Source organism: Canis lupus, chromosome 7 (genome assembly GCF_011100685.1).
Source record: "Canis lupus familiaris isolate Mischka breed German Shepherd chromosome 7, alternate assembly UU_Cfam_GSD_1.0, whole genome shotgun sequence".
NCBI classification, from domain to species: domain Eukaryota; kingdom Metazoa; phylum Chordata; class Mammalia; order Carnivora; family Canidae; genus Canis; species Canis lupus.
The window spans coordinates 37,878,495-37,895,798 of record NC_049228.1 but is presented as its reverse complement, the minus strand read 5'-3'; the positions used below and the strand labels follow the sequence as shown (position 1 = coordinate 37,895,798).

The following is a 17,304-nucleotide window of genomic DNA, read 5'->3' as shown; positions in this document are numbered from 1 at the left end:
CAACTTCTGGAGAATGGGTGGGGCTGCCGAAATATTTTGGAAACTTTGAGATCCCTAAATATGTGGTGCTATTTTCATTGTGGTGCATTTGTTGTATCTGGAGAACTGCATAGGAAGTTAGTAGCTTCTAAAATTCAGACTGAAGTCTCCTCCAGTATTACAGTATTTCAGAAATAAAAGTCTTGCTCAAGGAAGAGAGTCTGTCTCAAATACATGGTCAGTCTCCCCATCAACACATTTGCCAGATAAAGAAATGGCATGAGGTAGGAGACATAAGGGCAGAATAAATTTTCCACAATTGACAGACTGAGGAAGAGAGAGCCCCAGCCAGGCTTTGTCCAGATCTCCTTTTGTGGTATTTGGAAACCAAAGGTAGGCTGAGTTCTGAAAACTGCAAACCAGCCTTGTCCTAGCTCCATTCTGGGTTAGACAGAGCGCCAGGAGAAACTAAAAACTTGTGCTATGGCGCCACCTTCTGGAAAACAAAACAAAGGCTTCTGATTGACAACCTGCTGAACCCTCCCTTAGAATAGAATCCAGGGGGGAAAACTACCTAAACAGGAAAGCTGTTTGCTAGCAAACTCTAAATGTGACAGCACAGGTACATTTCATGATACATTATGGAAAAAAAAATCACAGTAATAAGGTCTCACAAAAAGAAAAGGACTATTCTCCAGCAATCAATTTCAAAGACACGAAACACGGTGTTCTCACTGATAAAAGATTCAAAAATAGCAGTTATAAAGAGATTCAATGACCTACAAGAAAACTCAGAAAAGCAATTCAATGAACTCAGGAATAAAATTAATAAAAGTTGTTAAAATTCTGAGAAAAAACAAGAATTGTGGAGCTGAAGGACTCAATATATGAGATGAAGATGCCCTAGAAAGCACTAGAGAGAGTAGATGGGATGGAAGGGAGACTCTGTGAGGAAGAACTGAGATTTTTTAAAAGCGAAGAAATGCTACAAGAGTTATTCTACTCCATTAGACAACCAAGCATAAGGAAAATGGGGATACCACAGGGAGGGTTATATAAGACATAATAGTTGAGAACTTCCCAAAACTAGGGAGAGAACTAAACACACAAGTCCACACACCTAAACAGAACACCTTCCTAACTCAATATAAAAGGACTTTCACTAACACATCTTATAACGATACTGTCAAGAGTCAATGGTAAAGAATGTTAAAGGCAACCAGGGAAAAAGGATGTGATGTACACTCATGAGAGTATCAGCAGATATCTCAGCAGAGACTACAGACCAGGAGAGAGGGGAATGACACATCCAAAGGACTGACATAAGCACCCAGGCCAAGAATATCCCATCCAGCAAAGCTATCCTTCCAATATGAAGAGAGATAAAGGCCAGACAGACAGACAGTAGCTGAGGGGGTTCACCATCACCAGGCCTGCCTTACAAGAACTGTTGAAAGGAGCTCTTAAAACTGAAATGAAAAACTGAAAGCACAGAAAATTCTGATGAAGATGATAAACATTCAGAATTAGAAAACTGTGACTCCATTTCAGAACAGTGTTACATACCTAATTGTAGCAGAAATGCTAAAGGAAAGGGGTATTAAAAATATAACTCGTGTCCCTGGGTAGCTCAGTTGGTTAAATGTCTGTCTTTGGCTCAGCTCATGATCTCTGGGTCCTGGGATCGAGCCTCAAGTCAGGCTCCATGCTCAGCAGGGAGTCTGCTTCTCTGTCTGTCTTTGCCCCCCCCTCCCCGCCCCCCGCCCCTTGCTTGGGTTCTCTCTCTCTCTTAAAAAAATAACTTTAACTATCATAATTTGGTAACAAATTCATAGCAAAAAAAGAGATAAAATTGTGACACCAGATATATAAAAAAGGAGTCATAAAAGGATGGAACCTTTATAGGTGAATAAAGGTAAGTTGCTTTCAGCAGAGAAAGGATTGGTTTATCTAGGAGACATTTTATACTAACCTCATAGTTAACGCATGGCAAAAATTGAGAGCAGAAACACAAAACATAAAAAAAGGGAAAAGAAGCAAATCACCACGGAAAACCACCAAACGGCAAAGGTAGAGAGAAACAAAAGTTAAAAAGAAACAATGGAAAGACAAAATAACCAGAAGGCAAAAGATAAAATGGCAATAGTAAGTGCTTAAATAAATATCAATACTCACCCTGAATGTAAATGGATTGAATTCCCAATGAAAAGGCACAGAGTGGCTGGATGTATTAAAAACAAATAAACAAACAAAAACCCCAGGAGGTGCCTGGGTGTTTCACATAGTTAAGACCCTACTCCTGATTTCAGCTCAGGTCATGATCTCAGGGTCATGAGATGGAGCCCTGTGCTCGGCATAGAGCCTGCTTAAGATTCTTTCTCCTTCTCCCTCTACTCTTCCCCCTCCCCTTGCTTATGCATGTGCACACTCTCTCTCTAAAAAACAAACAAACAAAAACAAGACCCAAGTATATGCTGCTTAAAAGGACATTCATCGGCTTGGAAGATATACATAGGCTCGAAGTGAAGGGATGGAAGATAATATTCCAAGTATTCAAGCAAGTGAAAATCAAAAGTGAGAACAGCCATACCTACATCAAACAAAATGGACTTCAAGCCAAAAATGGTAATGAGACAAAGATCATTTTATACTGATAAAGGCATCAATATATTAAGAAGATATAATAATTATAAATATATACACTCATGACACCCAAGCACTGGAATATATTCAGCAAATACTAAGAGATCTTAAGGAAGAAACAGACAGTACAGTAATGGTAGGTGGCTTCACTACTCCACTATTAGTAATGGATGAACCATCCAGACAGAAAATCAGCAAGGAAATGTTGCAATCGGACCCTACTTTAGAACAAATGGACTTAACAGGTATTACAGAACATTCTACCCACCACCAGCATAATACACATATTTCTCAAGTGCACACAGGACATTCTTCAAGACGGATCATATGATAGGACATAAGAAGAAATTATATCATCTTTTCTGACCATGATGGTATGAAATTGAAATCAACAAGAGGAAAGTGAGATCTACAAATATGTGGAAATTAAATAATTCTAAACAACCACTGGGTCAACGGAGAAATCAAAAAAGACATAAAAAGTTTCTCAAATGACAACAAAAATACAACATACCAAATCTGTGGAATGGATGGATTAAAGCAGTTCTGAGAGAAAGTTCAAGCAACAAATGTACATATTAAGAAATTAGAAATATTTCAATTAATCTAATTTGCACTTCAAGGAACTAGAAAAAGAATAAATTAGCCCAAAGTGAGCAAATGAGAAGAAAAAATAAGGTTCAGAGCAGAAACAAATAAAACAGAGGCCAGAAAAACAACAGACCACAATGAAATGTTACAATGCTCATACCTGTCAGAACAGCCATCAAGAAGAAGACAAGAGATGACCTGTCATAGGTGCTGACAGGGATGTAGTGAAAAGGGAATCCTTGTATGCAACTGGTGGGAATATCAACTGGTCCAAACACCACTGAAAACGTTATGAAGTTTCCTTAAAAACTTAAAAATTGGGCAGCCCAGGTGTCTTAGTGGTTTAGTGCTGCCTTCAGCCCAGGGCATGATCCTGGAGACCTGGGATCAAGTCCCACGTAAGGCTCCCTGCATGTAGCCTGCTTCTCTCTCTGCCTGTGTCTCTCTCTCTTTCTCTCTCTGTGTGTGTGTGTCTCACGAATAAATAAAATCTTTAAAAAGAAAACTTAAAAATTGATCTGCCAGATCATCCAAAAATTCCACCTCTGGTTATATACTCAAAGGAAATGAAAGCAGGGTTTCAAAGAGATATATGTGCCCCCATGTTTACTGAAGCATTATTCACTAAAACCAAGATATGGAAACAATCTGAAGGCCCATGGGGGCATATGTCCACAATGGAATGTTATTCAGCCATGAGAAAGGACAGTATCCTGCCATTTGTGACAATACAGATGGATGGACCATGAGCACACAACGCTCAGTCACAGAGAGAAAGATAAGCACACTCATATATGAGATCTAAAAAACTTGTGAAAAACAAAGAGTAGAGTAGAACTGTAGTTACCAGGGGACAGGGCAGGAGTGGGGGGATAAGACTGATCTCGTCTAAGGGTACCAACTCACAACAGGTAGTAAATAAGTCACAGAGATCTAATGCAGTGTCATAATATGGACAAAAACACTATACACAGGGGTACACACATTATCTAATGTGACAATCTCATTACGGTATACAAACATATCAAATTAACAAGTTGTATATCTTAAATTTACACAATGACATATGGTAAAGACATTTAATTAAAAATCAAAACAAACAACTTGCAAGGAAGAAGTAATACACATACACAAAAAAAGAAGTAATACACATGCACAGATCTTAGCAACTTATTGAAAAATAGAAAGCAGTCTGTTTTACTGACGTCTGTAGTTTTTTTCTCTACTGGTATACCAGCAAAACTTTATTGTAAAACTTTGACTCTTTCTCTCTTAAAAGCTACAAGCTTTTTGATTATTTATACATACATTCCTTCATTCACAAAAGAAGTAAAATAAATTGTATGTTATGTCCTTTATTCTGGAGAAAATACAGCAGGAAAGGGGGACAGGACAGTAAGTGCTGGAGATAAAGCAAGATTAGGTTTCAAACAGAGTGGTCAGGGAAGGCCTCACTGAAAGGTAACACTCGAGGAGAAGCCTGAAGGAGGTAAGGGAATGAATCATGTGAACACCAAAGGAAGAAAATTTAAGGCAGGGCAATAGATGGGTCAAAGGCCCTGAGGTGGGGACATGCCCAGTTTGTGGAAAGAACAGCCAAGGAACCCAGGGTGGCTGAAACAGAAAGAGCAATGGGAGAAGAGGGAACAAGGTAAGGTGAGGGAAGCAGCTAGAAAGCTATTAAGAGAAGGCAGGAGACAGTGGTGGTGATGTGAACAGGGTGGTAGCTTCAGAGTGAGCAGTGATCAGACTCTGGATCTTCTGTGACGGCAGAGCTGCTTGGGTTTGCTGGCAGATGAGTCATGAGGTGTGACACAAGGAGAGGGCTTAATGATGCCTGGAAGGTTGTAGCTCTCAGCAGTCAGAAACTGGACAACTCTGCAGGGCCTGGACATTCAGAGGTCAGAGAGTCCAGGAAAACTCAGGAAGCAAGACAGAGTAACTGGTTTGTAAGGAAAAAGAAAACCAGGAGATTCAAGTGTCCCAGAAGCCAAAAGCAGAAAGAGCTGTCAGGAGGGGGACAAACAGCTCAGTCAGAGGCTGACAGGTAAGAAGGTGCAGCCTGAGAAATGCTCCCTGAGAGTCGCCTGGAGACTCATGCAGGTCAATCAGAAGTGCCACCAGTCAGTACCTGGCCTGCCCCAAGTACAGGACCTCCAGACACGTGGTTGCAGGCACCTTAGCAGGCAAGGGAGTGGGACAGACAGAGCAATGGACATGAGGATCCATCGAAGGTTGGCACGAGGCATAGGTGACAGTGTAGCTGAAGGAAGGCAGGAGGTGCCTGGAACTAGCCCACTACCAACAGGAAAAGATGCAGGGCTTGCTTGAAATGGAGACTCATAAAGAATCTCAGATACTGCAATGTCAAGACCCAAGGAGATGAGGTCAGGCAGAGGACAAGATTCTTGGACGTGTAAGGGACCAAGAGAAGTCATGTGCAGTTTCCAGTCACCAGGTATCACAACAGGAGTGCTCGTGCAGAGAAGGCCAGTGTTTGCCAGGAAGTTGTGCTTGCCAGGCTAAGGAAATAAGACCGTGACACAGAGCGCTACCCTGGATGGGAAGGGCTCCTTTCTCCCAATGAGCCCCATCTCCTTCTCCCAGGGGGGTGTTCCCAGGCACACATACCCAAGGAGAGATGATCGATGTGTTGTGTGTGGGTTACTGCTCATATCATGAGTCTACATAAACAGTATTACTTTGTATTCTGCATAAGTGTCTTCAATTGCATGTGTTTCACCTTCATACAAAAATCTCAAGATACAACGACCCCCCATAATCAAGAGTTCTTCAAACTCTGAGTCCACCCCCCAAAGGGAAGACGCCATCGTTATAACATACTTACCTTGAAGCTTCCGACTCAGCTCCAGCTTCTCCTGTTCGAGGCGCTTAATTCTCCTCTCATATGCCTCAGTGGCCAGGTTGTTGTCTAGAGTCCGCTGGACACTGACGTCAAGGTCCAGGGACGCAGGACCAGCCGTGACCCGTAAACAGCTCCGATCAGAAAGAACACTGAAGAAACAGACAAATGTGAGTTCACACAGAAGAGAAAGTCCGAAGAAGCAAAGAGAGCCTCCTGCAGCTGTTTGTTTAAAACATGGACTTTAATACCTAGCTACAGGTAGCCATCTCAGGAGACAGGAAAACACACTGTTGGCAAAACTCAACACAAACCACTTTTTAGAAGCATTTTTTAAAAATGAGAAGTAGTCCCAATTATTTTTTTATTTCAATAACTGCATATTATAAAATGATGTTCACTGAAAACAAGGTGACCACGTAAGTGAAACAGGAGTCAGAAGCACACACATGGTCCTCTTCATCAGAATTTGGACTCAAAAGTGAAATGCTTCCTTTAATTCAATACAATTTAGCTAAAAATATTTGAAGTGCTGGACACTGAGCAGTGAGCAAAACTGGCACTTGCCCGATTTACAACTTATGCTCCCATGACAGAGACAGAGAAAAATAAAATAAATAAGCAAAATATTCAGGGCATCAGATGGTGCTGAATGCTAGGGAGAAAAGCTGCAGAGGAGAGGTGAAGTATGAGGGGGAAGAAATAAATCTAGAAAAAGTGGCCAGGAGGCTATCACTCAGAAAGGAATGTTGAATAAAGTCAGGAGGGAGGAAGGGGACCAACCCAGGGAATAACAGGGGGGAAGAGCATTCCAGGCAGATGGAACAGAAGTAAAAGCCCTGAGACAAGAGTACGTCTGACATGTTCATAGGCCAGAAAGAGATGTATGCGGCTCGAGTGCAATCAGCAAGGTCAAGAGTAATGGGAAACAGAAAGATAAAGTGAGCCAGTCATGCAGGGTCTTGTTAAGAATGTTGGATTAAGATACAAGCCACTGGAATTGGGGGGCAGTGGGGATTCATCCTGAACAGGGAAGTGACACGTTCTGACTTTTTCTTTTTTAAATTTTTTTTTTTTTTTCAGAGAGAGAGAGAGAGGCAGAGACACAGGCAGAGGGAGAAGCAGGCACCATGCGGAAAGCCCGATGTGGGACTCGATCCCGGGTCTCCAGGATCACGCCCTGGGCTGCAGTCGGCGCTAAACCGCTGAGCCACCTGGGCTGCCCCTGACTTATCTTTTAGCAGGACCAGACAGGTTCAGAGAAATCTAAGAGACTAGATTATAAACATGTGAAGGAGATAGTTCAGAGAGATTTTAAGTAGGAGAGAGCAGAAGGGTCTCACAGTCAGAGGGCAACAGCAAGTATCTGGGAATGCACCACAGTATAAATGGAAACGGACCCAAGACTAAGCCGTGGGGCACAAGAGATCAGGAGATCAGAAGGCATCAGATGCAGAGACAGAGAAGGAGCGGCCAGAAAGGTAAGAAGTCAGGCAAGTGCTCTGGAAGCTAAGAGATGGAAGTGTTGTGATGGGAAGAAGCCACAACAAACCAGATGAGACAAGTGAGACAGGGCTGACTGGGAGTCCCTCCACCCCCAGTATCATCCACACAGATGAGTGCTCAGGGCCAGAGGCAGGCAGGTGATAGACGTGCAAAGGAGCCTGTGAAAGCTGTCTGCCTCAACCTCTCCATGCAAGAAGAAGTGAGATCAGGAGACAGCAGGGTAAGAGGTTTCAGAGGCAAGTAGAGAGTATGGAACAGTTGTCCTCTCAGTTGTCCTGAACAGTTGTCCAGGAGAGCAGGAGAGTGAGCACAGGCAGCAAAAAGGGTGCTGGTAATCATGAACATGGAAGGTGAGACTAATAAGAATGGTCAGGTGTTTTTCTCTGGATGCTTTGAACTGCACGGGTTTGGGCAGGAAATTGAACTGTAATGATGATGTCAACTCAGCAAAATTGTATAAGAGAACAAGAGGCAGGTGAGGCACTGAGGTAGCACACAAGAAGTGATTATTACAATCATACTCAGCCCAAACCGAGGAAGGAGGACCAGGAAGTGGGCAGTGTAATGACAACCCAAGAAAGCATGGCTAGGATTGCTGGTCTTGGTGGTTGGTGCCTGGAACATATTTGCTCAATAGCCAGGGACTCTTCTGATTCCTGCCCCACTGCTAAGAGGAAGATTCTTGTCCAAAATGACTTAAGATTCTCCCATGTTCTATTCATTACAGAACATCTTTTTCCGGCAGTAACTTCAGCCTATATTTAAAATTTTTTTCAACTTCTAAGATTCTCTTACATATTTTTTAAGACCTCAATTCATCTTAATTTGCTTTAAGTTGTCCAAATTATGGACTATCCAAATTATGGTAACTTTTCCAACTTACCAGCTACTGGTATATGTGAAACCAACAAATGGCAGGTGGTGGCCAGAAAATGCAGTATGTGTGGGTGGGGGCATCGTTTCCTGAAGGAGGAAAAAATACCTGGTAAGAAATCAGTAACTGTGACCTGGAGGTTGGTCTATAATATTAACTGTCAGTAGCAAATAACACGACTATTGGATTTAGAAACAGATTAAGTGTGGTGCAGACGTGCAGTGATCTCTAGAATCCAGACAATGAACACTAACATTCTGATAAATTTTTTTTTTTACATTCTGATAAAATTAAACTCAAGACTTTAAGTCTGACATTGAGAGCACATGATTATTCATGTATGCATATGTGCAGATTTGCCTCATCACTAAAAGTTATTTGTAACCCAAATCAATATTCACAGTACTTCTGCAATCACTCACAGACATATCCAAAGGAAAAAAAAAAAAAAAATTGAGCTGCCGGATGCCTAAGTTTCCAGCTGGGCCTAAACAAGGAGATGCTCTGCCTTACAAATACATGTGTGTTAGAGGACCTTTGCTCAGGCATGAGTCACACTGCTGTTCACTTTGAATGTGATGTTAATCAACAATATGTATTAAATAAGGTGTCTTTAAATAGAAACATACATAAAACAAAGTTATGTACTGACTGGCTCATGACATGAAGCGGCTCAGAAGAACCTAACTCTGAAATCCCCCTAGGAACAGGAGTTCAATACTCATACTGTGTACATGGGAACTTTATTGAACATATAACTACCGTAATCAGAATCAACTGTACTACATATTTAACTTGGAATGACCCAAATTTCTGTTTATAGTAAATATAATTCTTTTAATTCCTATGATAACAAACTGATGAGGAAACATCATTTCATTTTTTCTTGGAGGCCCAAAGACAGAAGCATAAGAAGTTCTTACCTGCCTTACATATGCTACTTACTGGGAGTGAAAAGTGATATAAAATCAATATAAAAATTCTTAGTGCAGAATTAAAATCATAAGAAACAAAATAATGGGTGGGGGTGCCTGAGTGGCTCAGTCAGTTAAGCCTCTGCCTTCAGCTCAGGTCATGAACTCAGGGTCCTGGGATTGAGCCCACATCAAGCTCCCTACTCAGTGGGAAGTCTGCTTCTCCCTCTCTCCCTACACCTCCCTTGCTTTATGTTCGCTCACTCTCTCTCTCAAATAAATCAATAAAATGTCAAAAAAATAAAATAATGGAATAAAAAATAAAGTTCAAATTAAGAAGGCTAAAAAGGCCTTCAACAACCATAAAATTTTATGTTCTCATTGTCCTAAATTATAACAGAACAACCTAAAAGTTTAGAGCAGAGGTTGATGACCTATGCTGGCTCACAAGCTAAGAAAGGTCAAATGTTTGGCAACTCTGCTGGTTTGCCACTCACCTCAAGTGAGGCTATAACCTCAGGATAGCAAGGCTGTAGATTTATCCCCCATTCACTTCCTACCAAGTCTGCTATTTTTGGTTACACCACCACTGGGCATGGATAGCTCTTCAAATCAAGTCAGCCCAAATAAGCAGCCTCCTGCCAGCAGCTCTACAGCCCCAACCAAGCTGATGGAAGGGGGTGGGCGGCAGTTTTTAACCAAAGTCTGGTTTCTCCTGAATAAATGCTTCTCAATTTATTTACCTTGACAAGGGTTGAGTTGTCAAGCCCCAAAGTGGTTGTTTCTGACAATTCTGTCCAGTATTATGGAGCTTTTTAAGGAGAGATTTGCCAATCTCTTCACTCTGCCATCATGAAGTCCACTTTTCTAAGCATCTCATTTCCCTTCTTCCTAGGAAGCCTTACAGTGTAACTGATCTAATTAGCAAATATGTGAATTTTAATTTTGCTTCTTGTCATGAATAAAAATCTTCACCTCAGTGAATTCTCCTCATTTTTTGATGTATAAGAGAACAGATACTAGAAGCCATGATAAATGTCTGACTGGGAATTGATAAGGAGGTCCATAAATTGCTTTATAACCACATTGGAAAGAATGAGAGGGACAGAATTTCTTTGCAGTGTCATACTTACAGAATTCTTTAAACAATCATCATCCACATCAAAATTCGATGTATCTGTTGGGCTACTAACTTCTGGAATATACGGTGCTTCACAGTTTCGAATATTATCCCAATCAATTCCATTGAAAAATGGGTGTTTCTTAAAGTCTTCTATTCCATTTTGGCCAAGTCGATGTTCTCGGCTGCAAATGAGCCTACGAATCAGATCTTTAGCATTTTCAGACACATCCGTCACTTGAGCTGGAAACTGAAACCTCTCCTAAACACAGAATAATCAAAACGGAATATAAATCATTATTTAACTCCCTAAGTGGATTGATTGGTATTTACTTTCTTAAAAATGCATTTTCTTTTAAAAATGTCCAATAAGTGTATGCTGGTGCAAAGTTACTCATACTACAAAAGAAAAGAGCACTTTCCTAAAAGAATTTTTTAATTTTATACGTGACTTAGTCACACATGCGCTGTAGAAAGAATTAAATGCAAAAATTCCTCAAACTGTTGTCAGAATGAAGAGGACGTATCAAAAGTAGCATCTGACTCAACATTTCAATCGAGTGCATAGAACTGATGAGGTTCCTATACGTCACAAACTAGGGATTACGTAACAGCAGTAAACACCTGTACAGAATGGACCATGCGCTTGACTCCTGGATGTGCTTAACATCTGTAACCCTCACAGCAATCCTCTAAGGCAGGTGCCACCATTAGCCTGATTTTACAGAAGAGACACAAGGCCCAGGGAGTTCAAGCAAGCCACTCCTGGTCACAGGATTTCTCTCTGTAATGCTTTCCGTACTCTTTACAACCCTGCAGATAGCTATTCCCAGTCTTCCAACTCTCCATAACTACTTAGCAAATTATCCTGGCAGCCAGGTATAAGAGTGTCAACTCCACAGAAGGGGGTCAACTGGTTTATTTGTAGGTAAAGCAACTGCTCACAATGGTCTCACCGTCCTCTTACAGGATTTCTATTCCAGGTGTTTGCAACTGCTCACAATCTTCTGAGACCAATCAGAACCTTCCTCTTTTAATTACAATTTACTTCTATTTTGCTTGGAACTCAATGGATGAAGGCTCTATTAATTTGTTCCTATGGTGAATCTGGATTGTCTTCCCTGTTTTGATTGTAAATAAGACTGGAACAGGTATCCTCGTACATACATCTTGTTTAAACTGAGTATTTCCTTAGGGCAGATTCCTAAAACTGAAGTTGCTCAATCCCAAATTCTAACCATTTTTAAAGGCTCTAAATGCATACTTACAGACTTGTTGACAGGAAGGTCACATCAATATATTTTCCTATCAACAATATCTAACAATGTCCACCTCGCTGGGTTACTCAGAGTACAGAATATAATTTTTCTTTTCATCTTTGCCAGGGGGAAAAAGAACATCTCAGTTTTATTTTGATTTGGATTTCATTTATTGTGGCTAAGGATGAGAATTTTTTAAATGTATTCTAGTCATGAGTATACTTACAGTAAGGACATAGGTTATCTGCTTACCAACTCTGTTATTCTACTGGAGAGACCCATTTAGTTTCCTATTTATTAGCATTTCTAATAAAATGTAGGAGACGGTTAGAACTAATGATTTTATGTATAATTTATGGATTTTGATTATTCATGTTCATCATGTCCCCTATTAGTATAGAAATTAGAATGCTCATTGTTTTTAAAAAACATTTTCTTTTTAACTATCACATTACTTTAAATTTATTGTATGTACCATTTACCACATTCATTTGAAAAACAGTAAAATATACTAACTTTATGATTCATGATTTTTCCATAGGTCTCCACCAGAGATTCTGCATAAAATGGTGTTTCTCCATAAAGCATTTCGTACATACAGACCCCCAGAGACCACCAGTCACATTCAGGCCCGTATCTTCCTTTCCCATCTTCCATGGCTTGAAGGATTTCAGGAGAGATATAATCTGGAGTTCCAACAGCCACTGAGGACTGGACCTGAAGAAGTTCACACATTTTTAGTAATCTACTATATTAGAAACAAATAATTTTTAATTAAAAATATTTACACTTACATACACAACAAACATTATTTCAAAACAATTACAATTTTGTCATACCTGAATTTAGCCTCCTTGTACATTAGTTAAATTGTACATAATGTCCACACTAACAGTTCTCCAGGTTCCAAAATACTATAAAATCTTTATTTTTGCCGGTTGTTCATTGACTACACTTAGGGTAACACTACAGTCATTAAAAACAAACTGAATATTTAGTACAGAACACTCTTATTATTGGTCTTATCTAACCAACACATTCATATAAATAATGGAAGTAGGAAAATTCTACAATTTGTTTAAAAGAAAATCTAGCCTGAAAAAACAGGCCAATACTTATAAGCAACCTGGAAATTATTTTGAAACACCTTAATTGAAATCTAAGGAAATAAATATTGATAAAATACTGCAAACTACTTATTAATTAAAAATTACAAAGGGGTTTGAAACATATTCTTCAAAAAATTAAGTCCCAATAGAGAAAAATAGTTGGGCATATAATTATGGCAAGTTAGATGTAAATAAGAAAATAATCACTAAAAATGATCCTGGGAACACCTTTTTTTTTTTTAGAAGCTAAAGGGGAATAATTTATTTATAGGATGTACACCTTTGAATGAATTACCCCCAAATCCCACACAATTATAAAACAGAAGCACTTAAATGAGTTCAATACAATAGAACAGAGTGAACCAATCAAAAAGAATATCCAGACAATGGGTCTCGATTGACTGTTTAAAGCGTGGACCAGGAGAAACCCATTTCTAAATGGCTTTTGAATAATCAATTATTTTTTGTGTATATATTTTTTATTGGAGTTCAACATGCCAACATATAGCATAACAACACCCAGTGCTCATCCCATCGAGTGCTGGGCACACATCTTGTAAGGTACTCAGAAGTAAAAGAAAATTGTTTCTTTGCAGGTTTTAAATAAGCATATCAAAAAAAGAACATTCTCAAGATAGAATAATTGTTAATATTCTGGAAAAAATCATTCTTGAAAAAAATATCATTCTTAGTAATTATTAGAATGGACTTCCTCTTTGGTAATACTAAGATAAAGTAACTTGAAAACTCTTGCATTGGGAACTCTTAAGAATACAGATAAAATACAACAACCATTTTTATAAACATATAAATGAGCTCTTAAAAAAAAAAGAAATTCTTAGGGGCAAGTAACCAAATGTTTGAGAACCAAGGTGATAATAAGCATTACAGCAGGAGTGGAGTTGGGGAATGCTGGTTTCCATTTTCTTGGTATTTGGATTTTAATATACACATGAGGACTGTCCTCAGCTTATATGTTTGAAGCAAGAGGCTACCCCACATGATAGCCTCTACTCTATAGGGTATATTGTAAGTGAAAAGGTATATTATAAAAATCTGCCAATATTTGTCAACTAATTATGACCTACCAATTAGGATTAAGTACAGACATTTTCCACAAAGAATGAGTGAATTTCCAGGTACAGACTCTCTCAGATAGACCTAAGGACACACTTCAGGAAACAAGAAATTTAACCCATGTGGAAGAATGTGACAATAGAAGCTATTGTGAACAAAGATATTAGTTCATACATATGGTTGTTAATTAGATAAAACAATGTCAAGTGGATGAGGACAAGGAGGAGTAGGAAAAAGAGAAGGAGAAACAGAGATGGCAAAGGAGGAGAGAAAAACCATCTAAAGGCTGAGAAATCAGATGGAACTAAAGTACCAGAAAACAGTAACATGTTACCAAGGGAACAATTAGGATTCAAGTGGTTTAAGTTTCTTGTTTTCTCATCTTTATTTTTCACTTACTTTTCAATTATTATTTTTAATTGTGATAAAATATACACAACATAAAATTTACCATTATAACCATTTCCAAGCATATACTCCAGTGGCATGAAGCACATTCATGCTGTGGTGCAATCATTACCACTTTCCTTCAGAACTCTTTTCATCTTGCAAACCTGAAACTCTGCATCCATTGAGCAATAACTACCCACTGCCCACCTCCCACCCCACTCCAGGCCCTGACAACCACCACTGTACTTTCTATCTCTAAATCTGACTACCCTAGGGGCCTCAAGAGCCATGAAATCATACGATATTTGACATTTTCGTGTCTGGCTTAAATCACTTAAGATAACATTTTCAAAGGTTACTCATGATGTATCATGTGTTAAAATTTCCTTCTTTTTAAAACTGAATAATATTCCATTGTATGTAAATACCATTTTCTTCATCCATTCATCTGCTGATGGACATCTTGATTACTTACATCTCTTGGATATTGTGGATACTATGAATGTGGGTGTATAAATACCTCTTAAAGTCCCTGCTTTCAATTCTGCAAAGTATATACCCAGAAGTAGAACTGCTGGACCATACAATAATTCCATTTTTAATTTTCTGAAGAAGTGCCATAATGTTTTTCAGAGTGGTTACAGCATTTTACATTTTACATTCCTACCAACAGTGCACAAGTTCTAATTTTTTCACATTTTCACCAACAGTTCTTATTTTCTGTTTTATTGCAGGGTTGTGGGGTTTTTTGTTTTGTTTTGTTTTAATAGTAGCCACTTATTGGGAATGAAGTAGTATCTTTGATTTGCATTTCCCTAATGACTAGTGACACTGAGCTTGCTGGCCATTTGTATATCTTCTTAGGAGAAATGTCTATTCTAGTACTTTGCTCATTTTGAATTGAGTTGTTATTGAGTTACAGATATTCTTCACGTATTCTGAATAATTAGCCCCTAAATAAGATATATGATTTGCAAGTATTTTCTCTCATTCTACTGGTTGCCTTTTCACTAAATGACTATGTCTTCCAATGCAAAAAAAAAATTTTAATGGTGGTGTAGTCCTATTTATCTATTTTTCCTTTTACTGCCTATTGTCTGGTATTATATCCAAGAAATCACTGCCAAATCTAATGTCATAAAGTTTTCCCCTATCTTTTCTTCTAAGAGTTTTATAGTTTTAGGTCTCATATTCAGGTCTTTGATTAATTTTTAGTTAATTTTTGTATATGGCATAAGATAAACTGAGTTTCTTGTTTGGCTTAGGAATATGGTGGAAAATCTGAGACTCTAGACTTTTGGTAAACTTTAAACGTTAAAAATTTAAAGATAAACATTAAAATATTTGAAATAGAATGTATAGCTTTCAAAGAAGCAAATAAAATGAGAAATTAAACTAAACTTGACCAAGTCAATAGCAGGCAGAAAAGGTGGGGGGTGGGAAAGAGGGAAGCATGCATGCAAACAAGCAAGCAAAACTTACAGTAAACAGTACAAGATCAGATACTAAGAATAATTAAATAAAAACAAATGTAAAAATGCAAAAAAAATAGATAATAAGAATAAATACAAATGTATTGATTATCATGAAATTCCTAAATGGATTAAAATTTATCTATTAAAAGACAGCAATATCACACTGGGTGACAAATAAAACCAAAATGAACAAATATTTTTTAAAATTAGCAATAATCTGTTTAAAAGGGATATACCTAAACATTGGACACAGAAAGGTTAAAAGTAAAAGGATGGAAAAGATACATCAGGCAGATGTTAAAAGAAAGTTAAGGGATCCCTGGGTGGCGCAGTGGTTTAGCGCCTGCCTTTGGCCCAGGGTGCGATCCTGGAGACCTGGGATCGAATCCCATGTCGGGCTCCTGGTGCATGGAGCCTGCTTCTCCCTCTGCGTATGTCTCTGCCTCTCTGTGTGTGTGTGTGTGACTATCATAAATAAATAAAAAATTTAAAAGGAAGTTAAGCTGGCTATATTTCTATCAGTTAAGACAGATTCCTAGGGTAAAACTGTTATTAGGATTTTTTAAAATTCATTAACATAATTGTAAAAGAAAATACTCTGGAATAGTAATTCTGAATAATATACCTAACAACGTAGCTACAAAATGATTATGAAAACATTGATGATGACAAGGAAAAATTAATAAGTTCAGTATCATGGTAAGACTTTTTAAATAATAGATGATATAGCAGAAAGAAATAAAACTGGTAAGAATATTAAAAAAATGAACAACAAATGAACAACTTCAATCTTATGGACTTACATGGAAACCTGCACCCAGAAATTAAAAAGAGTATATTATTTTCAAACAAGCAAATAACACTATAAAAACGAGCCTGTTATAAAGCAAAAAGCACATCTTGACAAATGCCAGAAAAAAAATCAAATCAGCCCATTCTCCAGTAAAGTAAAACTGACAGAAATAACCAAATAAGTAAATACTATACTATAGATATTAAAAGGTACATATCTAAATAATCAATGGTCCACAGAGGTATTCCAACTAAAGCTGGAAAATATTTAGACTGAAAATAGTAAAATGCGCTATATATCAAAAATGATGAAGGAAAAGAAAAGCACAAGCAAACAACATTAGGATTGAAAAAAAAAACACATGTAATAGAGATTTTAAAGCTAATAAGAGTACAATAGGAACATTATACCAACAAAATTGAAAACTCAGAGAAAATAGAAAATTTTCATAGAAAAAGAAAATAACTTACCAAACTGACTCAGGAAGAAATAGAAAACCAAAGAGACCTATAACCATTAAAAAATTTGAATCAATAGTATAAAATCTACCTGGAAAACAAACCAAAAAAACCAAGAGGAAAACAAAACCTCACCAACGCAAAGATTATTTAAAAGTGAATTCTACCAATTTCATGGGAAATAAACAACCCCTGTATTATATAAACTGTTCTAAAGCCAAAATGGATAAGGGTAGAGGATATGACTACTCCC

General features: G+C 38.2%; 1 protein-coding gene across 18 annotated transcripts in view; it reads right to left on the bottom strand.

Annotated features, from left to right (window-relative positions):
- The window catches only part of CDC42BPA (CDC42 binding protein kinase alpha), a 309,366-nt gene that overhangs the window by 139,480 nt on the left and 152,582 nt on the right, over positions 1-17,304 (bottom strand). For all 18 annotated transcript variants that reach the window (XR_005362267.1, XM_038542788.1, XM_038542797.1 and 15 more), the window contains 4 exons: positions 12,266-12,466; positions 10,504-10,752; positions 8,466-8,545; positions 6,062-6,228 (listed from right to left, as the gene is read on the bottom strand). Coding sequence is in view for 17 of the 18 variants with exons in the window: in XM_038542788.1 (XP_038398716.1) it covers positions 6,062-6,228; positions 8,466-8,545; positions 10,504-10,752; positions 12,266-12,466 (697 nt within the window). In the remaining variant the exon portion in view is untranslated. The remainder of the gene's footprint in view (positions 1-6,061; positions 6,229-8,465; positions 8,546-10,503; positions 10,753-12,265; positions 12,467-17,304) is intronic.